General features: G+C 39.9%; 1 protein-coding gene across 4 annotated transcripts in view; it reads right to left on the reverse strand.

Annotated features, from left to right (window-relative positions):
• Positions 1-26,516, reverse strand: part of LOC149144964 (putative cyclic nucleotide-gated ion channel 20, chloroplastic) — a 550,668-nt gene that overhangs the window by 415,711 nt on the left and 108,441 nt on the right. For 2 of the 4 annotated variants that reach the window (XM_089450166.1, XM_089450163.1), the window contains exons 3-4: positions 15,900-16,146; positions 15,509-15,694 (exon numbers count right to left, since the gene is read on the reverse strand). In XM_089450166.1, coding sequence (XP_089306292.1) covers positions 15,509-15,664 — 156 coding nt within the window. In that variant the 5' untranslated portion in view covers positions 15,665-15,694; positions 15,900-16,146. Of the gene's footprint in view, positions 1-15,508; positions 15,695-15,899; positions 16,150-26,516 lie in introns of all 4 variants that reach the window. The other 2 variants (XM_089450165.1, XM_089450164.1) reach the window with 2 other exon arrangements.

Consider the following 26,516-nt stretch of genomic DNA (forward strand, 5'->3'; position numbering starts at 1 on the left):
TATATGACTAATACCATCCTTAGAAAAAACAGTAAGATCATCCTGATAAATTTCGATAAATTTCCCAATTAAACCTTTCAAGGCATAATCCATAGCCCTTTGAAACAGAGCCCCAGCATTGGTTAACCCAAACGGCATTCTAATATATTCGAAAGTACCCCATGGTGTGGTGAATGTAGTTTTGTGACGATCCCCTTTCTTTAACCCATACTTGATTATATCCAGAAAAACCATCTAGCAATGACATCATTCCAAAACTAGTTACTCTTTGCAACATAGTCTCTATGTTTGGCAAAGGGTGATTATCTTTCTTACATGCTAGATTAAGGTTTCGAAAATCGACACAAAGTCTTATTGTACCATTCTTTTTCCTAACAATCACCAAGTTGGAACCCCATGTTGAATGCCTCGTTTGAGCAATAATTCCTGTTGCAAGCATCTTTGAAAGCTCCTTTTGAACCAAAGGGGCTAACTTAGGATTAATCTGCCTAAGCTTTTGATGAAAGGGTTTAGCATTTTCATCTTTCAAAGGGATAGTATACTCCATGACATCTTCCATATAACCTTTTAATTCATCATAATAAAATGCTAAAACATCCCGATATTCACGAAGTAAATTGGTTAACTTTTTTCTTTCTTCAATGTTAGTACCCTTACCAATTTTAATGATCTTTGGATCTCTAGAAGTACCAATGTTTACCTCGATGTATTCGCCTAGATCCATTTTATTTTCCTCTTTCATCTTTGTGGCATCATGCCGATCAAAGTGTTGTTCTAAAGCAACCACATTCCTAGGAGTAAGATTTATGATATCTTCATGATCATTAGATCCATCCTCCTTAGAATCTATCCGAAAATTTTCAAACTCATCCAACTTATCAAGAAAACGAATCACCTGTTTCTCGTCATCAAAAACTTGCCAATGCTCTGAGTTATCTAGAACAAAAGGTCTAAATATAACTTCTATTTTTATCTTATCCTTAATCAGCTCATCAGATAAGAGCAAAGTAGAAGCAGCTACAGCAAGCTCATCTGCTGAACTATTCTGCTCTCTTGGGATAGCCTCCAAGTCAAGGGCATCAAAGTACTCCATAGTATCCGATACAGCGTTTCTATAGTTCTTCAACCGTTGATTTTTACATGTAAATTTATTTTTAATTTGCATGATAATTAAATCAGAATCCCCCTTGATGCTAAGCAACTTAACTTTTAAAGCCTTTGCCAACTCAAGACCCAACAACAAAGCTTCATATTCAGCAACATTATTGGTTGCTTCAAACTCCAGCCGATAGGCAAATTTGAAAACATGACCAAGGGGAGACTTTAATACTATTCCTGCACCTTTACCATGCCTAGACGACACCCATCAAAATACATGTACCAAACTTTATCCTTGAGACCCCCAATGTTTTTATCAACCTTATCATCGGGAAGAACTATGGAATTAGACAGGATAGCATAATTTCCAATGTCAGATTGTTCTTTAATTATTTCATTATGAGGTCTCCTAGGATCTTCAACATGGAATCTTCTCTCAGGCTCTCTATTAAGTCTCACAAAACCATCACCTCTAGGAGAAGGAATCATAGCATATGACCAATTCATTTGAATACTCCCTCCTAGATCAGAGGCCCATTTTCTAGATAAAAGCATAGCCCAAGCATCAGGCACATCAACAACGACAATGTCCATAACAATCATAATGTTAGGGTAAACCGATAAATGAACCTATAGATCCTTGATCAAACCGTGAACTTCAATCTTCTTAGAATCCATGGCACATATATTGTAGTAAGGCCTAGAAACTCTTAAATTAAGCTTTTCCATGACCCTCTTGGTCATGACACAAGCTCACGCACCAGAATCCAGCATACAATTATTCAATTTATATCCATTAACCATCAAAGTGATAAAGAAAGGATGATGATCCTTATTATCCAAATCTAAACTTTGCAAATATATAGGAGCATCCTGATAATCAACTTCCGGAGCTCTATGTTGAGAAACATTCACTTGAGGAGCTTCAATGGCTTTTAGTAACTTAGCCCTTTGGGAAGGAATCTTCGCAATCTCAGAGACAGAAACCCAGAGTTTTGCATTATTAAACCAACTTCCAAATCGACATCTAATCCAGAGTTTGAACTCGGGTTAAAAATTCGAGGGGGAATTTGATTCTGGTTTTGATCTTTATCCCTTCTTTGATAAGTCAAACCCTTATCCTTAGCAATTTCCATGATTTTCTCTGGGGAAGGTTTCTCACCATATAACCTAACCATCATATCATCTTCATTCTCAAAATTATTTATACTAAAAGCTGATGTGGAAGGCATAACATCCCGACTATTTTCCTTAACTTCCATCCAGTCTTTCATAGACAAAGAAAACTCTTTACCCACACAATTTATTTGATTACCTGCCCCAAACATTCCATTATCCAAAATCCTTCTAACTATGAGGCAAGTTGCCTCCTCATGAAGAGCATCGCAAGCCCGACAATAAGGCGGAGCATCATCGACCAAATTAGTATGTTCAAGCGGATTAGGTGGTCTCTGCTCACTAGATTGACCTTTCTTCTGCCAATTATTATTTCGATTATTATTATTATTTCTAGGCTGGAAATTTTGCATTTGAGCTCTTTCCATTTGGACCAACCTATTCTACAAAGTAGTTATTTCCTTAGCATGGTTAGAGGTTAATTTCGCTTGGTTAATCTCCATGCTTTCAATTTTTTGCAGTAATTTTTGAACAAGATCATTATCAGGTTCTTGAACCTCTTTTCCTTTAGGTTCTTTCAATTTCGTTGAAGCCCTATCAAAACCTGGGATTTCAGACTTCCCAGATGCTGCCTTATCTTTTTCAAGCTCTACTGCTAAAGCTTGACAATCCCTATAATCAGGAAGTTTAGCACGTCTTAACTCATAAGAAGGCTTAGGGCTAAAGGCATCAATATAAAAGTCCCGAAGAGATTTATCAGTAGGTTTATAATCTTGAGGTAATTCCTTAATAATATCATTAAACCTCTTGTTAAATTCTTCTGCGGTCTCATTTTCTCTCTTTTTAATGATACTGATAGCTTTTACGAGATGTCTCCCTTCTCTCTTATCTCCATACTTTTCCTTAAAGGCATTAACAATGGATTGCAAAGAATCAAATGAATTTTGAGGCTTTTCCGTAAACATTCTAAAGCATCGCCCTCCAAGGTAAGAACAAAAAGGGTCATTTTTACATCTTCATGATTAAAATTAGTAGCCCTTGCATACTTACCCAGCCATGAACTAAAAGATTTTAGATAAGAATTAGCGCTAATTGCATTATTGCCCTGAAACATAGGCAACTTATCCATCCCATGCTTTGCAATATCAATGGGATAACCTTGAATGTTAGCAAAGTTACAAGGGGAAAATATGTCCATGATGTTGTGCTTGACCGAGCTAGTAAAAAGCAAATGGATATCAAAGAGGGCTTCTTGTCTGAGATTAACAAGAAGGGTACGAGAAGAGAGTTCATGTAATCGTACTCTGAGAGCCCTTTCAGGATCAGAAGCAGGATTAACCAAACTACTTGGATGTCTTCTAATATACACTCTTGCAGAAGATAGATGAAGTGGAATCAAGGAGCCAAGGGCAAGGAACTTATCCTGGTGAGAGGCGAAAGGGATGAGAGGAAAGAAATGAGATGAATGTCGAAGAAACCAAGGACAGAAAAATTCTATCCCCAGCAGCGGCGCCAAAAAATGTTATCGCACAGATTGTCTAAACACCGCGACAACACTCAGATCGGGGGCTGTCACCCTGATCCCCAATCTCTCCGTTTAAGCTGTCTCCCTACAGCAAGCTAAGGGGGTAGACCCTATGGAGAAATGGGATGAAAGAGAACCCGCTGGGAATCAACCGGTTCGGGAGACATAACGAGGCAATCAAATACTTGATTAAGGCTTAGCAAGACTTAAAATTTAATTGGATTTTAAATGGCAAATACCAGTGCCTTATGGATTTGATTATCAACTGCTGCTTAGAAAACAAAGATATGAAAACTCTTTAACAATTGCTTGAAAATATTTTGTGAAATATCTAACATGTAACAAGCCTTAAATGATCCAAGCAAGGACGATTAATTTTACTAGATGCACAATGTCTTAGCAATTAAATTTCAAGAGATACAGATACCTTAATCAACCACGAAATTTAAAAGTTAACCATTTCAGATCCTAGAAATTAAATGATTATACTTAAAATCCCAAATCTAGGAAATTTACCACTTTCAAATAGTTAATCTTCAAATATAAAAATTTAAGCACATTTAACTATAGAAAATTGACAAATACCACAAAAATTTACCTTTAGATCTTACCTTAACACAAAATACACCAAGAAGAAATTTTAGATTTGCCAACTTAATTATTCCTTAGGTGAATTTCTCGATATGTTAAGCAAGACTAAATGTGACCGAAATAAATCGAAAAAGATTTAATAATTTTTTTAAAAATTTTAATGGGCCAGAGGCCACATAAAAAATTTAAAACCCTTAAATATGAAACTTGTTTCGATTTAATACTTTAGGATTTCCTAAAGTGACAAAATGTGAAGTCCCTTTTACCCCCCCCCCCTTTTTTAGGAATTTTTTAATTTTTTTAATGTTTTTGGATTTAATTTTTTTAAATCAGGAAAGGAAGGAATAAGTTAAATGTCAAAAAGTTAAATTTTTTACAAGTTTCATTAATTTTTTAGATTTATTTATTTTATTTTTAATCTAAAATTGAAATCAAAACTGAATCAATATAAATATTGATTTAAAACTAAACTAAATAATATGAACAACAAAACCTAAACTAAAATCTTAGTAGAAGAGCTAACTTAAACTAAAAATAAACAAAACCCAAAAAAAAAATTACACAACTAAAATCATAAATGTAAAGTATGTATCTGATCAAAATAAATCAAATTTAAAAGACACAACCTACGAACCTAAAATTAGACCCAAAAAAAAAATCGATTGGCTATTGTGCGTGCAGGTGAGGTCGACGGCGGCAGCGGATTGAGGAGAAAGCAATAGATTTGCAGCGGAGCAGGGAGATCGAAGATATTTGCAGGGCTGCGTGGATGGGCAAGCGAGTTTCAGAGGAATAGATACACAGGTGGAGAGGTTTCGGATTGGAAACACGGAGACGATGAAGGAGCTGCGTGAGGGGTTTGGAGGACAGAAATGCGTGGAAGATGAAGGTATGGATGCTGGCTGCGGAGATGAAGAGAGGGATCCATTGCAGATATGAGGGGCAGATTTATGGAGTGTGGCAACGGAAATGGAACGAGGGGAGAAGGGACGCAGGTAGGAGGATGGCCAAGCAGCTCATGTGGAGAAAAGGAGCTGCGGAGAGGGAGTTGTAGTAGTGGATAGGCGATGATAAAATAATTCTACGATTTGAGAGGTATAGGACACGGCAAAAAGGAAGAAAGGTGTGAGGGTTGCGGGAATGCAAATGTGGATCTGGAAGCGTATTTTAGCTGAGGATCGAAGAAAAGGGTCTGCGGATGCAAGGATTTGGCAGGAATGTGGGTTTGAAAGCAGTGTGAGGGTTTTAAGGGATTGTGTTGGTTGGGTAGCGTGGAAGAGATGAGTGACTGAGGATTCCAGCCCTAAAAAAAATTCAATTTAAAAAAAAAAAATGAAACCCCAGGCAGCAGACAGATAGACAAAAACTGGAGAAAAATATTGGAATGAAACCCTTACAGAAAATTCTCTAGATTTAATTAAAATATTTAATCCACCTGTTTCAGATTTGACCTTAAAACCTTCACAAATTTTCCAGATTTAAAAAAATTTCAAACCCTCAAACTGTAGAAAGAATGTTCCTGCAAAAGCTAGTTCTAAGGCCAGATCTTACCTTCCAGGGCCTAGATCTGGCTTCAAAATTAAACTTCAACTTCAGATCTGCAACCTGTTCCTGAAAACAAACACCCAGAAATCCGATATACCAAAAAAGAAAAAAATGAAACCCCAGAAACCCTAAGTTAGAAAAATAAAAATAAAAATTACAGATCTATGCACAAGAGTAGCAGATCTACCAGATCTGGCGAGTATGAGTCCAACTCCGCTCCCAGATCTGATAATATGAGGCTCTGAAAAGCCAGATTTATCAATTTTGCACAGAAAAATTTTTAAAATTTTAAATCTAAAGGGAGGTGCTTCGCCAAAAACCTTTCATGCATCAACAATGAAATTTTTAATGATAAGCCCAGGATTCAATCAAGTTGGGCTCTTCAGAAAATGTTAATCAGGAGTTGGCTAGTCCAACTGAAAACTTTCCCGAACGCCGATGATCTCAAAATCAAAAATTCCCTGCACAACTCAATTCAACCATTAACATAGAGTGAGAAAACAATTATGAAATTCAGATCTAATAGAGATACCTGTCATTATATCCAGAACTTAAATTACCATTCAAACCCCAGTGATCAAGCAAGATACCTGTGCTTAAACCACTCTTCAGAAAGCTATCATCAATGGCTGAAAAGGAAATCTATGCATGAAAATAACACATCTTACAACATTTCCACAAAGAGTAACACCAGCAGAAATTAACCCCAAAGTCTTTCTTTATTGCTCATAAAAAAAAAGTTTACAAGAGAGCTTTCACTTAGCACACGACTCAAAGATTGAATCATCTCAATTGACAACTGACCCCCTATTTAAAGATAAATTTCCCAACAGCTAGTTCGAATGATCCTTGTCAAAGTGATCTTGACCGTTGATGAGGATCAAAATTTCTTTTAATCTCATCCGTCGAAATTTTAAATATTGAAGAAATTTCAAATTTTTCAATTAAATGCATTTTAATATATTCAAAAATTAAAATTTTGCATTTATTTCCTCAAAACTTTGACTTTGACTTAACCCCAGGGACCTAAGATATAAAATTTAGCAAAATAATAAACTAACCTTAGTCCCTGGACCAGTTAAGACTTAATTTTTTAAAGGATCCATGAATTTTACCTCTGGAAAATTTAAAATTACCTAGGACCTAGGACCTATGAAGGGATAAATTATTTTTCTAACCCTCAAGACATTTTACATCATGATTTTTACATTTTTTACATCTCAAGGGGGAAAACCCATTTGAACAAGACCCTCACAGACTACCCATTTCTGCAACACAAATATAATCTAGCAGATCAAGCAATTTGTAATAAAAGAACCTAACCAAATAGTTAGGATTATTCCCAAATCACTTTTACATAGACTCGATCTAGCATACTAGGACTCCCCTAACATTCTAGTGACAAAATCCATTCCGGCTTTGAGGTAAGGTTGAAGGAAAACTCTACCGATCATGGATCGGTGAGACAAAAAACCTTCCGGAATGTAATCATCATCAAAAAATTAGGTTTACCTAGGCAATTACATACACGACACGAATCTGCTAAGATTATTTACAATTTACACATGCAGAAATGGTTTACAATATAACATGATCAGGCTGATGATGATAGTCGAACAGCACGGACACGTTGATTAAGCGCTATCCCTTTTGCGAAAAAAGGGGGTGTACTGCTATGGGTCGTTGACACGTAGTGCTCAACAGGTATTAATACAAATATGGGTGAGAAGCTTCTAAGAGACGAGGATCAAGTCTGTTTTAATCTTAGTCGTTGATTAGGGACTTAATCTCGGTCGTTGATTCATCAACAAGAAAAGTATAAGAGGAGGCTTGAGGGTCAGTTGGAGATACACCAAGTGATCAAATCAGTTCAATTTTTTTGGGGCGTGGTTTGTTGAGAAAATTGAACTAGTAATCTGAGTTGCAGTGAAAGGGGCAAAAGCAGAGATTTGGATTGGAAAGGAGTTCCGAGCCAAAGAGTACCGGGATGAGAGGTAGCAGTAGCATCAGAGAGGTAGCACAGAGGCATACACAGACCAGGAAGGGACTCACGCAGTGCTGACGCGAGCCAAGAGGGTCTCTTGCAATGGCAGTGCAGGATATTCGTCAGAAGTTCGAGATTTTGTTGGAGAAGCAAGGTTCTAAGCCAAGAGAGTTGAATAGCAATCTTCCTCTAGCAAATCGATCCAGGAGAAGGGATGACGCAGTATCCTAGAGGCAATACGCTGGCCCAAGCAGTGATTGGGATTTCCATTGTTTGTCGAAGTCAAGCCACTAAATGGATCAATTGTGACTTGGAGAACGAGATAAACCCTTGTATGTATTTCTTGCTGTCGAGATTTCTCTAAAAGGTTAACAGTGTGAGAGGCAACTTGTTATACTCAGATTATGCTTGCTTAATAATACAAACCCTCTATCTGTTGCACTGGTTTTCCCGCATTGGGTTTTTCCGGGGACGTGTTGTCCAAAAATAACAATGTCCCTTGTGTGTTTGTCTCATATATTGTTTCAATTTATGATCTGTATGTTAGTGTAGTCTGCAGTAGTGTTTTTCATCATTGTTTATAATTAAATAACTTGTTGAATGAAATAACAAGTAGGAGATGATAAACCAGTGACTGCAGTAGGATTTCTGTTTGTAAAGATTCAGAAATTTTCACACTACAAATGGGCAAGATCCTTGAGGATCCCACCTCTTGAATCATCACCTTGCTACGGGGACCCATGATTAGTAGTAGTGGGATAGAGGAGTTTCCAGTTGGTGCCATGGAGTGTTGGAGCGACAGATACAGTAGTTAGCAGCGCCAGAACTTGAGCAGCACAAAGCAGAGAGGCAACAATGCATGGAGGCACAGTGCAGAGCTTCAGCAGCACAGTGGCTTCAGAAGACAGCGTGGGACTAACAACATTCAGGGTTTCAGCACCGAGGTGTATCCACGGGATACTTATCTAGTTTTGGGTGTTTTCAGTTACTTCTCTCAGCAACTAAGTTGCAGTACGGATGCAGTGTTAGCAGTGGCAGTGCTAGCAGCATAGCAAATGCAACATTTGAGAGGGAGTTGTAGTACAGATGTAGCATTGGCAGTGACAATGTCAAACGTAGCAGTTCAGTAGCAGCAGCAACGCAATAGTTGGTGGACAACATGTCATACATCAGAAGCACAGAGGACGATGCTTCAAAGTCAGAGCAGTATGCAGTAGCAGTATATTGCTAGAGCAAATTCCTCTCTAAGAGGGAGTGTTGATTTGGGGTAGCATCGAATGTGCTTTAAGCCTCAAATTTTGAAATGGGGCTTGGGCACATGCATTCCAAAGAACCCAGAAATTGTTTTGGGGAATTCCACCCAAAGACTATTATATTAAAATCAATGTTACTTGGGAGCAGGAGCGAAAGCGGGGAGTGGGAGCGAAAACAGGTGCAGGAGCGACATTTTCAGCAGCTCCCAGTTTGGGAGCGAATCCCGGAGCAATTTTTTAAAAATATATATATTTTTATATTTTTTATATTTTGATACATATATGTCAACAAAAACATGTAGAATGATGAATTAAAATAAAAAAAATACAAAAAAAAAAACATAAATTGATCACTGAACCATATCACATCAATCATCTAGAAGTTATAATCTTCATCAACCATGTCCACAAGTTAGTAACATACATATTACAACTGCACCATATTGAGTCTCGTGAATCATGATTCATCAAATTCAATCTTAAAGTTTCAACTTCAAGCTTTTAAAATTGAAAATTCAATATATAACATTTATCATCATTGATCACCAAAGTTGTACTTGTAAGCTAAGTTTAACCATTACAAGAAATAATATCTTAAATATTTCTAAGTTCTAACTTCTAACTGTTAACATGAAATGAAATGTTATAAAATGAAATATGAATAACGAAATGAAATGAAACAACTTTAGTCTTTCATGAAGCATCATATTCATAATTCACAATCATTACCAATGAGTTATAATTGCCAACTTGGCAACTTCAAACTTCAAACTTTCATTGTCGCAGTCATATATTGTTTACAAAAAATATCATTATGATATGAAAGAGTCAAGAGTCAAAGACTCGAGACTCAACAGTGATGAAAACTAATAGAAACTAGAAAAGACAAGTAAACTATAAATCTACATGTGGCCCTTGCCATGAGAGTCTCCTGTATGAGCAAGTCGTGGTAGTCTTCTAGGAGTCTCCCGCACAGACCGACAACCAGAACTAGAAGGCACATGCCCTCCACGTGAGGGAGTAGATGGAGGTGGCCACAGCAAAGGAACAAGACTCGGAACTCGAGCACTGCTACTGGATGGTGGAGGTGGCATGCCTGCTGCAACTGCTTCATCTTCACCCCTTATAAGTTCCTCTTCCAGTTCTTCAAAATGTATAGTGCCATCCTCCAAATTGTCATCCTCTGGGTGGTTGTCCCAAATTTTATATGTGGGATCTTCATAAGCCCAATCACAGTAATGACTCAACAACCTCAAGTTGTAGTGCACATAAACCAAGCTTTCTGCCTGGTTTTCATTGAGTCTGTTTCTTTTCACATTATGTATGAATCTATAGGTGCTCCAACACCTCTATACAGAAGAATTATTTACAACCTGTGATAGAACTTTTTTTGCCAATTTTGGCAAAAGTCCCTGACCGCCATATGTTTCCCACCATGGGATAGAATCAAATCTGTCTCTGTCTTCCATTGCATGGAAGTTACCAAACAAACTAGTGCCACTGAAGTATCTGCCTATTTCAAGGCGCACAACTGCACATTCCTCCCTGTCAGGTATCAACTTTTCTAATGCTTCCAAATATCCTCTAGTTACCTCTACATCTAAATGGGGTTTGGTCCTAATCCCACCCCCTGGTGCAGGTTGGCCCAACCAAGATGTAGAGTAGTATTTTGGTGTAAGGATATACGCCATGCAATGTAGTGGAAGATTAAGTTTATTCCACTGTACACACACAAAATCATGAATCGGTTTGTACAAGTCGGGATCTCTGTTATGAACAATATCTTTTATTTGCCCCAACATGGTATCCATCTGCTCATACACCTCGCCAAACACTGTTTATCTGTATCTGCAAACTGAATCATCTGATAAATGGGCTTGGTGAAATCCAATACTTGCCTCACACTTGACCAAAACTGACCATCAAGAGCAGCCTCCTCCACCAGTTCAAAACCTCGTCTGTCAGCTGCATTTGTAGCCCTTTCCTTTAATACCTGCCAATGTGGACTTGATACCATGCTAGCCAATGACTCTCTTACCTTCAAAAGGCGCCTAAAGATGAGGTAATAGCTACCAAATCTGGTCTTCGCAATCTTCAACAACTCCAATCTTGAGTGACTGCGGAAAAGGCCATGGGTATTGCTATGATTTGTAATAAATTCTATCATTTGTTTGCCTTTCTTGTACAAATCACCAATCCATTTGTATTGTGCATTTTTGTTCTTGACAACATCATGCATCAGAAGGTTCAATGTGTGAACCAAACACCCAAACCAAAATATGTTGGGGTATTTATCCTCAATAATTGCTCCCGTTGCCTTACAATTAGGAGCATTATCCGTGATGACTTGGATGACATTGTATGGCCCAATACGGTCAATTGTTTCAAGTAATGCTTCTGCAATGTTGATGGCGGTCTTGAACTTGTCTGAGTAATCATATGCATTTAGAAAGATGGCACCACTAACAAACACAACAACAACACTTATCAATGGCTTGCCTTTTACATTTGTTCATCCATCAGATACAATGGACACCCCATGGTCAGTCCAAGAACTTGTCATTCTATTCAAAGAATGTGATATTTTTGTTTTTTCATGATCAAGTCCAATGGTTCTTGCCTTGTCATACTCAGGGCTCTTGTATCTTTTAGGGGCATCATTTATGGCAGAAACCATTTCGTGCCAATAAGGTGAGCGAAGAACATTGAATGGTATCCCACATCCATAGAGAAACCTGTAAACCTTTGAATCCACATCATTCCTACACCCCTCATCAAGGAAATCTGATATGGTTCTACACCTTAAAGCTGGTGACCCTGTGCCTCCATATCCACTGCCTTGGGAGGATGCTAAAGGAGTTCTTTGTGCTTGTGATTGTGAGCTTGGTTCAAAGAAACCCCTCGATTTTTTAGATTTGTATTGGGCTTCCTCCTCTTCCCTTATGTATTTGGCTCTATCTGCTGCTGACACAGCTGCACAAGTTTTGATTCCTATTTGTTTATCTCCATCCCATGGCCATTTCTTGCAGAGGTGCTTTCTGGCACAGATGTATGAACCTGTGTAATTATTGTTGCAATGGGGGCAATGAAATTTAGTGGTTCCACCCCCTCTTCCCTACTTCAGGCTGTTAACATATTTCCACAATGGGGTTTGGTCTTGTTTAGTTTTTTGAGAGTCATGTTCACTCTCCTCCAGCTCCTCACCGGGGTTTTCATCAAATCCACTTTCTCCAGCTTCTTCATCCCCCTCTTCATTTTGGCCCATCTGTTTCCTACTCTCCAGCACCATAATAACCAGAAAAGGGACCAAGAAGAGGAAAATGCCAAGAAATATAGCTAGGTCCATGATGTTTGATATTTGTAGGCTTTTGAATCTGCAAAATTTAATGGGAATGGGAATGGGAATAGGAATGAGAAAATTAATTTAATTTATTTAGATTAATTAATTTAATTTATTTAGATTCATGTTTTTTTAACTAAATAAACTAAACTAAATTAAACTAACTAAACTAAACTAAATTACTACCTAACTAAGGTTTAAAATACTAAATTACTAAGTTACTAACCTCCTTGCAGGCTTGCTCCTTGCTCCTCGCTTCTCCTCGCTCCTTTGCTCAATCTTCTTTGCTCACCTCAACTCATTCAAGTCACAATGAAATATCTTTTTGCCCCCCAAGTCGTTTAAAAAAAAAAAAAAAAAAAAATCGCATCCGCGGAAATTTTTTCACGCGAATCGCTCCCGGCGTCGCGCGCGTCGCTCCTGGAGCGAAAAGTAAAAGCTTGGGAGCGATCGCTCCCAAGCTTTAATTTTCTCTCCGAGAGCGACGCTCCCGAACTCACTCCCGATTTTGGCAGGAAGCGGAAATTTTTTTATCGGGAGTGCGCTCCCGCCCGGAGCGCGGATTAGGAGCGGGTTCGAATGGGGGGCACTCCCCCGCAACTCTGATTAAAATAATTAATATTTTTAATGGAGTTCCTAAGTCTAAACTTGGGAAAATTAAAATATTAATGGGTATTAATCTAATTGTGGGTGAATATTCTAGATAAAGACGGAGATCAAGTCAAAATGATTGGAGCCTTTGATTAGGAGTTAATCTAGGCCGTTGGTTGTCCAACAGGAAGATATAAGAAGGGGCTTGAGGGTCATTTGAAAAATACACCAAGAGATCAAGAGATCGAATTTTTGAAGTAAGAAGTTTTCAGGAGGAAATTCTGATCGAAGAGATCTGTTGCAGTAGAGGGGCAAGGACAGTGATTTAGAGGAATATTTCCAAATCCGGAGGGGCAGTAGCAAGAGGAACTCGCGAGTGCAAGAACACATGATTGCGGAAACGCGCGAGTGCAGAAATGCGCGAGTGCAAGAACTCGCGAGTGCATAAACGCGCGAGTGCAGGAACTCGCGAGTGCAGGTACGCGCGAGTGCAAGAACGCGCGAGTACAGGAACACGCACATGCAGGAACGCGAGTGCAGGCAACATGAGTGCCGAGGTTGCTTAGGGAATATCTCTGCCAGATTTTCTTGCTATTTGGATTGCCAATTGGTCATCCATAGATGTACTCGAATTTCACTACTACATAATAAAATAAAACCCTCACTATTGCACTGGTTTTCCCAAGTTGGGTTTTTCAAGGGACATTTGTCCAAAAATAACGGTGTCCTATGTGTTTGTATTTCTTTGTTCAGTTTCTTTATTTCAGAATCATAATTAATTTGGTGTAGGTTGCTTTCGTAATTTACTTCAATGTTTCAAGAAGATATCTGAAATAAGTTTGTAAGGTAATTTACGATCTAGGTGAAGTAGATTCAGTTGGTTGCATTAGGATTCCTGAGATTGCCAGATCTAGGAATTTTCACAGTATAAGATATAGCAGTGAATTTCCCCCTTTAAGGTGGTGCGGTTCATCGCCCACCAGGCGTTGCGACAATCATGGGTTCCTACATGACGAGGAAGGCTCAGACAACCTGTTCGAACCAAGGTGATGGCCATGATGATGGGGTAGAGCTCATGTATTGGCATTTGCCCACGTACTCAATTTTTTTGTCCCGACCATCTTTCGCATTTTGTGGTACTTTTCCTTTTGAATGTGGCCATATATTCTTTTAACTTTCTTTTTAGCTGCATCAACCTTCGGACTTCATTCCAGGCCATGACCCAAGGTATGGGCATGGGCAAGGGGCGAACTGACCTTATGTGGACCCGATGGAGGGATGTGGACCCAGGTAGGAGAAATGATGGATGGGGTAATAATGGGTGGAAAAGGGTAATATAGGCGGATAAGGGAACGGACCATGCAACCAAAATCAAGGTTTCCCGTGAAATACCATCCCTGAAACCAAATGGTCAGTAAAAGAGATCCCACGGGACTAGAATGCAAGGTTAATTCCTAAAAGGGGTCTAGGGGACAGAAGCACAGACCTAACCCATTCTTTCCACCGAATCCCCCCCATTAATCCATGCCCAGAAGTGTCGATGATAAGCAAACTATAAAACTCAATTTCAAAATGACAAGGCATACCTTTAGCTTCAAGAGGCCCACCTTCAAACATACGATCATGGCAGATGGGCGAAGGACCACATCGCTGGCTCAGGTGGCGGAGAAATGGCACAATGAGCTAGCTGATGGCTGCAAGGGGCTGCCGGCTGAGGACCATCTTGGTGAAAAAAAATCGCTTGGGGATATTACCCACAAAATGGTGGGTAACAAGGCCAAAGGGGAATCAGGGATTTGCATCCACAAACAATGCAAGGAAATATATATGGGTGGTCATAAAGACTACTGTGTATAGAGATAGATCGTAGAATCATACACATTCAGGATTCAGCACCATATGTGCTTTGACCCATGGAGTAAAGTGTAAGAACCCCAAATTGAAACCACAAGGGAAATAAAATTAAATATATAAAATTGTGTATCTGCGAAGATGCAAGGTAGTCATTTATGTGCTATTTAAGAAATCTTTTAGCTGCATGAGATCTACCAGAATGTCTAGAAATGGGAAAGCATATAGAAAACATTCCACTCAAACTGCAGTACAAAGACATCTTAAACATTGAAAGCTGTTGGCCAAAGAATTAGAGATGAAGAAAGGAAATCCAAATGCAATGAACTAAGGTCATAGGGTTATCCTATACAAAGCAGAGATACGATGACCTGGAATTATTATTGTCCATATTTATATAAAACCAAGGCTAGTTGCAGGATCTAATCCAACTTTAATAGTAAGGATGACCTGGAATTATTATTGTCCGTATTTATATAAAACCAAGGCTAGTTGCAGGATCTAATCCAACTTTAATAGTAAACAAACAGCATAAAGCCTATGAAGACAAAAGTTTGGTAGAATTCATATGTAGTCAATCTACAGTTTTTGAAAAATGAACAGGATGAAATTACCTTATTGACCGAGAACAAGAAGAAGAAAAGAGGGTCCACAAAGATGGCAAAAAGGCAAGATGTTACAAAGAACCGATTCCACTGCTGCACTATTCTTGTGTGCGGGTTCATAATAGATGGAAACCGATACTTGCTCCATCCAAGTTTTGAATTCATAACTTTGGCTCCACTGGCAGATGCGTTCTTCTAATCCAAAGGCATATTTTTAACAGTTAGTATCATAACAAGGATGGAAAATTTTAAGATTATAACTCTCCAATAATGAGAAAAAAATATAACTGATAATAAGATAAAATTCCATGTGTAATTTGTAGATTTTAGCTATCATGTCCTGCTGACAACTAAACATATCCCACCAAGATTAAAATAGTAAAAAGGTGAAATATCTTACAGATAGTGATAGAGATACAGATGCACCACTGGAAGCGAAGTAAGCTGGGACCAATTGTACAGTAAGGATTGTCACATATGTCAGAGTCTCCAGACATTAATAAATGCCCATGCTTTGATATTGGATTCTTCTGCTCCACCACATCTACCGTGCTTCCTAGCATCCTTTTTCTACATTTCCGTCCATGATAATGATGCTTCTCGACTTTGAGGATTTTATAAAATGTATTAATATTATAGTTTGGACACTGCTGAGATCAAAATATAGCTACTCATCAGTATCAGACGTCCTGCATCTTGTTTCAATTATGCCATAATTTAACAAACCATAGAGAAGAAATTTCATATACCATACCAATGAAATAATTAAATAGAACATCCCAACTCAGATTTTTGTAACAAGAGATACCAAAAGATTTACTGTCAATGACAATAGTAACCCCTCTGTACAAATAACACTTTCTATAGACAAAAAAATCAAAAACAACAGAAGTGAAGTGATTTTCTTCTGGTTAAATTTCAATTTGACTTCTTGTTAACCACTTCAAATCTACAAGCATGTGAGACTATATACAGACCAACCCAATCTACTTCCTCTAGTCTGAATGGTATTCATGAAAACTCAAAATCAGATTAATAGTGTGCTCAAAAAAGTTACAAAACAGAAGTGCATATATGGATCACCTAAGTTACATGGAAATGGATACAGATATGAATCAAAAGTCGCTATCCAGATATAGGCAATGAGATATATATATATATATATAGGAGAGATATAGAATGAAGATATGAAAATATAACTTCACTAATATTCAATGAATCACTACAATATGTAGGTCAATGGGACTTGCAAGTACATCCTATGTAAATTATTGTTAACAAGTTACAAAACCAAACTGAAACTTGCAAAATTGGTCAGTAGGACCTGTTACCGCTCAAACTAGCAGGGGGTCCTAGAGGGGCACTCACTAGGTCAAGAGCAACAATGAAGCTAAAGCCCACTGTCACCACAGCTAAAGTTTCCTACTCTTTACAGAGTTCCACCAATGGGAGAAGACCCGATATATAGAGAATCAATTATGAAGGATAGGTCAACTAAGACAAATGTGAAGTGACCTCGGGGACCCTTTCCTAGGGGAGGCTCAAGAATGGGACTTGCTTGCTTCTTAAGCAAGGTACAAGGCTTTCTAGGAAAAGGGGATGAGGATTTAAGGGCTAGGTTTAAGGAGTGTGAATTGTAAAGGAGCTTCCAAAACCCTAAAATCCTTGTTGAACTTGGTTTCCCAAGTGGTTTTTGAAGAGTTGACTTTGACAAGGTATGGGAGCACACGGGACCAAGTGGACCCAGGTTAGGTCAAGAGGAAAGAGTTTAGCAACCAATGATAGGTTTGACCTAAACGAGGAGGAGAGATGGATCAAAGAAGTGATTTTCACTCAAAGGTGCAAAATGATCCCTATGAGGAACTAGCCTAGGGAAACTTAGGGCAAAAACCAATCTCAAGGCTAGGGCTTAGGATATCTCACAACCCCACCATCGGAATTCCCTCAAATTTGGAGGAGGCCTAGCAAAGACACTAGCGCAGTAGAGGCCAAGAGATCGAAGTTTTTCTATGGGTGGTTTGTCAGGAAGATGATGCCCTAGGAGCCCTAATGTGGCTAGACCTAGAATAAAGAAAGAGAGGTGAAGCAAAATAATTCTTCAAGTGATCACCTTATGGCAGATCAGTGCCTAATCCTTTGGGGAGATTGGAGACAAGACGAATATGAAAATGGACTTCATTTCTAGGTCAAGGAGGCTCTAAGATCAACTTCACTTGTCATTAGGGCAAAGGAGAGTGACCTTAAAATCTTTTATACTTCGTTTTGCAAGGTAAGGTGGCTAGTCAAGATAAATTCAATCATAGAATTATTCCTAGGAGAATTCGTTCAACATAAATGTCCCATACATAGAGATATGCTATATAGAAACATAATTCCACAATTTCGTAGTAAATGCATGCAGCAACTAGCCCTAGTATAGAAAAAATCACATCATCAATGCATGTGACAAAGTAAAACAATAAATAGCATTAAATTTGTACTTATATCTAAGAGAATATATCCAACCACCAATAAACTTGCCAATCATGAAGCTCCAAGATAAGAAAAGACAATCCATACATCAAAATTCATCCACGCTCCAAAATTTCGTCCACCAAGAAGGAACAGCGAAAATCTCAAGAGAGATACAAGTTGAAACCAAGTGATGATGAGAAATGAACTCTCATCATTTGTATTTATACACCTCTAAGGAGTTCGATTTAGCTACTTGAGCCTACACTAGGGAATATTTCCTAAGCCTAAACTTAGGGAATATGACTAATTAATCAGAATTAATTAAGTCAAGGTGTGAATGTTCTAGAAACTCACACGGACCAACTTCAAGTTAATCCTAGCCAGCAATTAAGATCTAATCTTGGTCGTTGAAGTCTCAATAGAGAAATTACTTGAGCAGTTTGATTTCATGAGCAGATCGATTCTTAGCATAGCAACAATTAGTTGCCGGATAGAGAGCCAGTGAAATTGAAGCAGTGATTGAGGGGCATGGACAATGAGCCGAAGGAAAGATTTTCCAGATCCGGGGAGGCAACAGCAAGTGAGTTGAATTATCCCAGAGAGGCAGTGCTGAGGGACTGCACAGTGCATCAGTCAGGCAGATCGATTTGGTGAAGAGAAAAATTCGTTCTCAGTTCTAGAGGTCGAGAAGGAGTCCCAGAGGGCCGAAGAGGCAATTTTCTCAACATCCAAAGGCAAAACGACTTCATCTAAGCCCATTCCAGAGCAAGTCAGTCCAGCAAACTATACAGAGCAACGCAGAGGCTAAGGCAGTGCTTCAGGAGGTCGAGTTTTGATAGGGAATGTCCAACCAAAGATTGCCTATGGGAGAAGGGTAATTTCCTTCAAAATTTTACTCAAGTTTTCTTGCTATTTGGATTGCCAATTGGGCATCCATAGATGTACTCAGATTTCACTGTTGCATAATAAAACAAACCCGCACTGTTGCACCAGTTTTCCTAAGTTGGGCTTTTCCAGCTACATTGGTCCAAAAATAACTGTGTAAATTTATGAGTGTGCTAGCGTTTCTTCCAGCGTTTATTTCTTCCACAATTTTATTATTGTAGGTTATAGCGTGATTGATTCAGTGTTTGTTGTAGAAAACAGTAAATAAATTTCTATATTCAGGTTTCTGTGATCCATAATGAATTAAGCAAAGTCTTTCGGTAGAAATCACATAAGAGAAATTTTTGGTCGACGCGTTTCGAACCAACAAGTGTGGTTCATCATCAAGACCACACTTAGGAGAATTATTTCTAGTTGTTGCAGTAGGGTTCAGGTTTCCGAATTTTCACACTTTGATGTGGATCTTAGAACTTGCTCCAGCTGAGTTATGGGTTAAGTAAACTTCTCAGAAAATTCTGGATATTATTTAGCAGCTCTTCATTGGTCCCGAGAAAAGCACAGTTAAGGAAATAAACAACTCAGCCTTTAAAATACACCTCTATCTCTTCAAGAAATGCTCAAGTATGCAATCTGCTCTAATAGGTTCAATTCTAAATATGCCAAACAATTCGACCTGCTGATGGACAAGTGTTTGAAGCTACAAGCTTGATGGGAAATTTGATAACTTTCTAAAGTTTTACTCAATTACTCAACCATTGGCCCAAAAAACAAGATCATTCCAATCTCTGAATCTCTAGCTTACTCAACTCTCTAAGAATAGTCACAGCCTCTTCAAAAAAGATGACAAATTAACTTGTGATGAATACGGCCTCCTGTAGAAGTAAATTCTTCCTCCTTGTGGGGCTCCAACTAAATTCAGATCACTTAATTTTCAAAACTCGGCTCTCCGGGATTTGTGATGATGTCGTGCTCCTTATTCTTCCCTCATGGGAAGCGGCCTCTTATAGACACTGATTCAATCCTCCAAGCTAATTAACCTTCTACAATTGGCCACAAACTTTGAAGAATATGGCTACCTTTTTAAATCGTATGCGGCCCTCTCTTAGCCAAGGGATCTCGGCCTAGGTATTGAGACAAGAATTTAGCTCAAGGAATGTGAAATTTTAAATATATTGCTGCAGTTTCTGGTTATTATTATCCTATCTTTTCAAATTATTTGTCAACTATAAGATACTTGCGGCAACCACTGAATAAAACACAACTGCAACTTCACTGAAAAATAAATACCACAGGAGCTAAGAAAATCATGCACACACACAAAAATAATAGACACCAATATTTTTGGACAAAATGTCCCTAGAAAAAACCCAAAGGGAACACTAGTGCAATAGATGAGGGTTTTAATTATAAGTTCTTCAACAAATACTACAATTGGTTGTCGTAAGATGGAAAACCTCAGGAATGGGTATTAATCTAATAAGGGGTGAAACTTCTAGAAAAAACCACGAATCAAGCCAAAACGATCTGAGCCTTTGATTAAGATTCAATCTAGGTCGTTGGTTGTCCCACAGGAAGATCTAAGAAGCGGCTCGAGAGTCATTTGGAAAACACACACAGAGATAGAGAAAATCGATTTTCTGAAGTGAGAAATCTCAGGAGGAAATCCCTTGCAGTTGAGGGGCAGGGATAGCAGCTTCCAAAGAGAGAGATTCTTAGCTGGAGATACATCAGCAGAGAGAGGAAGTGAGTGATCTAGAAGCCTTGAGGCAGGGCCAGAAGGGCCACGCAGAACCAGTGCAGAGGGAGAGAGAGGAGTCCAAAATCTGCAAAGGAATTCGATTTTCAGAAGCCGGGAGCCGAGGTGTGAGACCGGGAGGCAAAAATCAAATTTCCTAGGCAGCAGATCGACCAACTAAAGAAGTGACGCAGCACCCAGAGAGTTTGACGCTGGGTTAATGCAGACACTGCGTAGAGGTAGCCATAAAAGTTGGGGGGCAATCAGTTTGGGGCTGGATCAGCCAGGATTTCTCAGTGATTGTGTGAGGTAAAACTCACAAAGCTTCTGTCAGTATTTCTCTCTGTAACTAAATAACCCTGTGAGGTATTCAGTGATGTATTCAGATTTTGCTACTACTTTATAATAATAAACCCTCAAAGTTGTTGCACCGGTTTTCCCGCAATAGGTTTCTTCAGGGACATTTGTCCAAAAATAACTGTCCTATGTGTTTCTATTTTCCTTGCTCAGTTTCTATGTTTCAGAATCATAATTAACTGGTGTAGGCTGCTTCAGTAATTTACTTCAATGTTTTATGAAGAAATCTGAAATAAGCTTGCAATGTAATTTATAATCTAGGTGAAGTAGATTCAGCTGGTTGTAGTAGGATTCATGAGATTGTTAGATCTAAGAATTTTCACAGGTAACTTGCACCCCATGCTAGAGCAACTCGCAGCACTGGAAAATCATCATCTCCAATTCTCCTTGGAAATCTCTGTGAAGAGTCTCTTTGGAAATCTCTGCTAAAACCCCTACTGTTGATGTGCCTACACTGCCTCTACACCCCTGCTATCACTGCAACTCCGTGTCTTTGTGTCTCCTTCATGTTCTCTAAATGACCCATTGATATCCTTTTATAATCTCTTGTTGAAAAATCAATAGCCATGATCTAATCTCAATCGATAGCAAAGATCATCTTGACCCCATCAAGTGACTTTTCTAGAAGTCTCTAGAGTAAAATCGATTTACCTCAATTAAGACTGATTAATTAAGTTATTTACCTAAGTTAGACTTAGCAAAATTAATTAACTATTTAATTAAATCTGATCAAGCTCTTTCCTCAGGAACCCAATTCTGAGTATTAGAGAAAAAGTGTTCCCTAGCTTCACAAACACATTATAAGACTAGAACACATGTCTGAGCTACACCAACTGACATTCCCTCTAAGCGAGGAAGGTATTCTATATAACACCCAACTTGTCTCTAAAGAAGATGAACCTTGTCTTCCCCAAAGCCTTCGTCAAAATATCTGCTACTTGCTCATCTGTAGGTATATACTGTAGCTGGACAATCTTGCGCTACACACAATCCCTGATGAAGTGGTACCTGATGTCTATATGCTTGGACTTGTCGTGAAACACCGAATTCTCTAACAACCTGATGCAACTCTGCTTGTCGTAGTGTATCACCGTATTCTCTATCCTCTAACCAAACAAGGCTACCAGCATCTTCTGAAGCCAAATGGTCTCGCATGTAGTGATGCTCGCTACTATGTACTCTGCCTTGGTTGAACTCAGTGCTACGGAATTTTGCTTCCTGTTGTACCAAGAAACAACTCCTAATCCCATGTTGAAGCAACACCCTGAAGTGCTTTTTCGATCTCCTATGTTCCCTTCCCAGTCTACATCACTATAGCCCACTGATCTAACACCATCACCTCAAGCATATCTAATCCCATACTCAATTGTGCTATGCAAATACCTCAGCACATGCTTACTAGCTATCCAATGCACTCTCTTCGTTTCCACCATGAACTAACTCAGAGAGTTAACTGTATAGGATATGTCTAGCCTAGTTTTGACTAGATACATGACAAAGTCTATCAACTACTCGTACAAGGTGGGGTCCACATCCTTCTCCCTGGATGCATCTAACTTCGTCCAATTCATGATCAGGGGAGTAGACATGGCTTTGCAATCCTCCATTCCAAACCTTCTCAGTATCTCAATCCAGTATTTCCCTTGACTAAGGGAAATCTCGCCATCATTCTACCATACCTCCATATCTAGAAAATAGTGCATGAGCCCCAAATCTTTCATCTCGAACTCAATTGCAAGATCCCTCTTGCACTCCTCTATGAGCCCCAGTGAACCTATCAAGAACAAGTCGTCCACATATCGGACAAGAATGAGTGCATCTCCTCCAACCACCAAGTAGTAGAGGTTACTATCATCCTCACTCTTCACAAATCCCACGCCCTGCAAGCATCTATCGATGTGCTCATACCATACCCTGGGAGCCTACTTGAGCCCATACAAAGCTCTCTTCAACCTGCACATATGGGTCTCTATGTTATGTGGCATAAAGCACTCTGGTTGTTCTATGTACACCTCCTCCAGTTCACCATTTAGGAATGTCGTCTTGACATCCATATATGGATCTGCCATCCAATCTATGCTGCTAATGAGATCATGGTTCGTATAGAAGTGTACACAACCACAGGAGAAAATGTCTCATAATCTATTCCTTCCTTTTGAGAGAACCCATAGGCCATGAACCTAGCTTTGTATTTCTCAATGTTGCCATCTACATTGTGCTTGATGTTATAGATCCAACGTGATCCAACCATCGCCCTGTCTGTCGGTCTCAGTATAACCTACCAAACATCGTTCTGCATGATTGAGGAATACTCCTTAAACATTTCATCCCGCCACACTTGTTGTTGTACAACCTCCTGATAAATGGAAGGCTCGTTATCTACCAATATACTGACCAAAGCCATGTAGCCAATGTACCTCTCCATTTGTCTTTGCTCTCTCTTGCCTGTCCTAGGAGTCCCCACAAACTCTTAAGTGTAGCCTGAACCTCATGATTCCTCCTACCAACAGTGGAGTTAGGAATATCCACCTCCATGTCCTCCTGATGCATCTCCCTGATTTGCTGTATCTGCTCCTCCATACTCTGTGAAGTCTCAGGAACCCCTACACTTGAGCTAGTTCTCGTAGTACCTCATACTAAAGATTGTACGTGTGCACTACCACTGCCCCTAATTATGTTTCTCTACTCTAAGAGCTTTTGTTGGTTGCCCACTCTAATCTTTGACTACTAGCAACTCTCTAGATCTTCTGTACGCCGTCTTCCAAAAACTTAACATCTCGCTTGACTATAATCTGTTGATTTTTGGTAGCATCGGATGTGCTCTAGCCATGAAAATTGGTGGAGAGGCTAAGGCACATGAGATCTCCAAGACCCACAAATCGTTTGGGGAAATTCCACCCGGATGAACAGATATTAAAATAATTAATATTTTTAATGGGGTTCCTAAGTCTAAACTTAGGAAGATTAAAATATTAATGTGTATTAATATAATATGACTGAGAAAGTTCTAAACAACGAGGATCAAGACAAATCTAATCTTAGCCGTTGATTAGGGACTTAATCTCGATCGTTGAATCGTCAACACGAAAAGTATAAGAGGAGGCTTGAGGGTCAATTGGAGATACACCAAGTTGATCGGTCAATTCGATTTTCTAGGGCAGGGTTCGCTAAGAAATCGAGTTAGTGATCTGTTGCAGCGAGGGTCAGTTTGGCAAAAGGCCGAGAATACATAGCAGAGAGGCAGTGAGTGTCGGAAAGACAGCGCAGAGCCTAAGAAGGCTGACGCAGAGGCTGAGGAGGCCAACAGAGAGTACGCAGAGGACCAAGAGGCTAACGCAGAGGCAGCAAAGGCTAACGCAGAGGCTGACACAAGCAGCGCAGAGGGCTGTAGAGCTGATGTTGGGCTGAAGAGGCAGCGCTGGGCTGAAGAGGCAACACTGGGCTGAAGAGGCAGCACTGGGGAATTTTCGTGGGGCAGACTAAGAGTTGGTTAGCTGACGCAAAGCCGTAGAGGGTGACGTAGTTCCTGAGGGTAGCTTGGAGCAACTTTCGTTGTCCAGCTAAAGGAGCAGTCGAAGTCACTGTGAGACTATTCATCCGGTTGTTGATTAGCCAGAAAATCTATCTCCGAAGAAAGGTACTTCTGCCAAGGACAATCTTTGAAGGTGAGCCATTTCTGGCACCCTAGTTGTATTCAAAAAACTGCATAATAATACAACCCTCATATCTGTTGCATCGGTTTTCCCGCATTAGGCTTTTCCGGGGACGATTGTCTAAAAATAACGGTGTCCTTGTGTGATTGTCTCAGTTATTTTGGTTGTTGATCTGTATATGTGTTGAGGCTGCATTTGTGTTTATTTCGGTATTTATATTTATAAATAACTTGTTAATGGAAAGAACAAGTAGGAGATAATAAACCAAATAATGCAGTAGGAATTTCTGACGTGTCAGACATAGAAATTTCAATATGGTATCAGAGGATTGCAGATCACAAGAGAATTGAAGGCACCAGCAGTAATATGAAGAATTTGCAGCAGTAGTAGCGGTCTCGAGAGACAGCGTTGTTCCAGAGCAGAAGTAGCTAGAGAGGAAGTGATGTAGAGCCTACGTCATCATTTCGAGCCAGGAGGAGGGTCAGCACAGAGGCAGAGAGGGGCAGATCAGACCTACACAGTGCCCGAACATCTTTCTCAGCCAGGAAGGATCGACGTTGTGCCCAGGAGGTGCAAATTCAGTCGTTGTCGGGATTGTGCAAAGCCTAAAAGTCTCAGTTTTCTTCAGTTGCTGGGGCTTGGGGAGCTCTGGGTAGATTGTGATTTGAGGGGCTGGTGGGACGCTATTTTTGTTGAAGCAGAACAGTGTCTACGGAGACAAAACCAAGGTAGAGGGAGTCGATACCTTGACAGATTTCTAGCCAAGGAATCCAGATCCGAGTTGCAGTTGCAAGGAGGATTGGAGAGGAGGGATTCGACAATTGGCCAGAGGATTTCTAGGAGGGAAATTAGGACTTAGAGGGAGATTTCCAAGAGGGGAATCGAGACTCAGAGGGAGTCCAGAAGAGGAGCTAAAATGGCAGTGAACGGACTAAGGGATCAGGACAGGTTGGACGGAGCCTCCAACTTTGTCATCTCGAAGGCCAAGATCTTGGAAGTCCTGGATCAACATTGCACCAAGGAATTTGCCTTGAAAACCATGGCTATCCCAGTTGACTCAGTTGAGAACGAGAAGTATGAGGATGCAATGGTGACGGCGAAGTGCATGTTCCTAGACGGGATCAAAGATCATGTCATACCACATATTGCTGAGAAGAACACAACAAAGGAGATGTGGGACACCCTGACCATCTTATACCAGGGCTCTTCCGTGCAGCGGAAGATGTTATTGGAGAATCAGTTGTGGTCGTATCAGATGCAGAAGGGAGAGCAGATAGATCCATTCCTTCTCAAGTTGCAGGAGATTGGGGACTAACTTACTTCCGTGGGGTCTACATTGGAACCAGAATTTATGTTCACGACTGCCCTGAATGCAGTTTCCGAGGAGTGGGAGACATTTGTCCAAAGTATTTTGGGCAGGGCTACTCTTCCCGGTTGGGAGGAGATGTGGGCAGCTCTTCGCCAGGAAGAGATCAGGAGGATGACCAAGGCGGGGAGTAGTGGCAAGGGAGGTCGAATCAAGAAAGAGGAGGAGGATGCGACTCTATCATCTGCAGGACAGCAAGAGAAGAGGAAGAAGAAGGACATATCCAAGGTGAAGTGCTTCCATCGTGGGGAGCTAGGACATTATGCATCCCACTGTCCCAGGAAGAAAACAAGGGAGAGGCTTCTGATTCAAAGGCAGTTCCATCTAAGGCGGAGAAAGAGGTCGAGACTGAAGACGATTGTGCCATGAGTGCTCATGCGCCTCTAGAGAAGAGGTGGGGAGACATCGAGTTATAGTCAGGAGGACTACATACTAGGGGTAGGATCCTTGAGGTGCCCAAACTCTTGGATCACATCCGGCTACGGGAGCCCTTAACGACACTAGCATGATGATAGGTGTCAGGTGGAGAAAGGTGTGGTGAAGCAGCAAGGCAAGGCTAGAGTGCAG

This window comes from Pinus tabuliformis, chromosome X (assembly GCF_031772625.1).
Source record: "Pinus tabuliformis cultivar Carrire ecotype Pingquan chromosome X, CPIR1, whole genome shotgun sequence".
Taxonomy (NCBI): Eukaryota; Viridiplantae; Streptophyta; class Pinopsida; order Pinales; family Pinaceae; genus Pinus; species Pinus tabuliformis.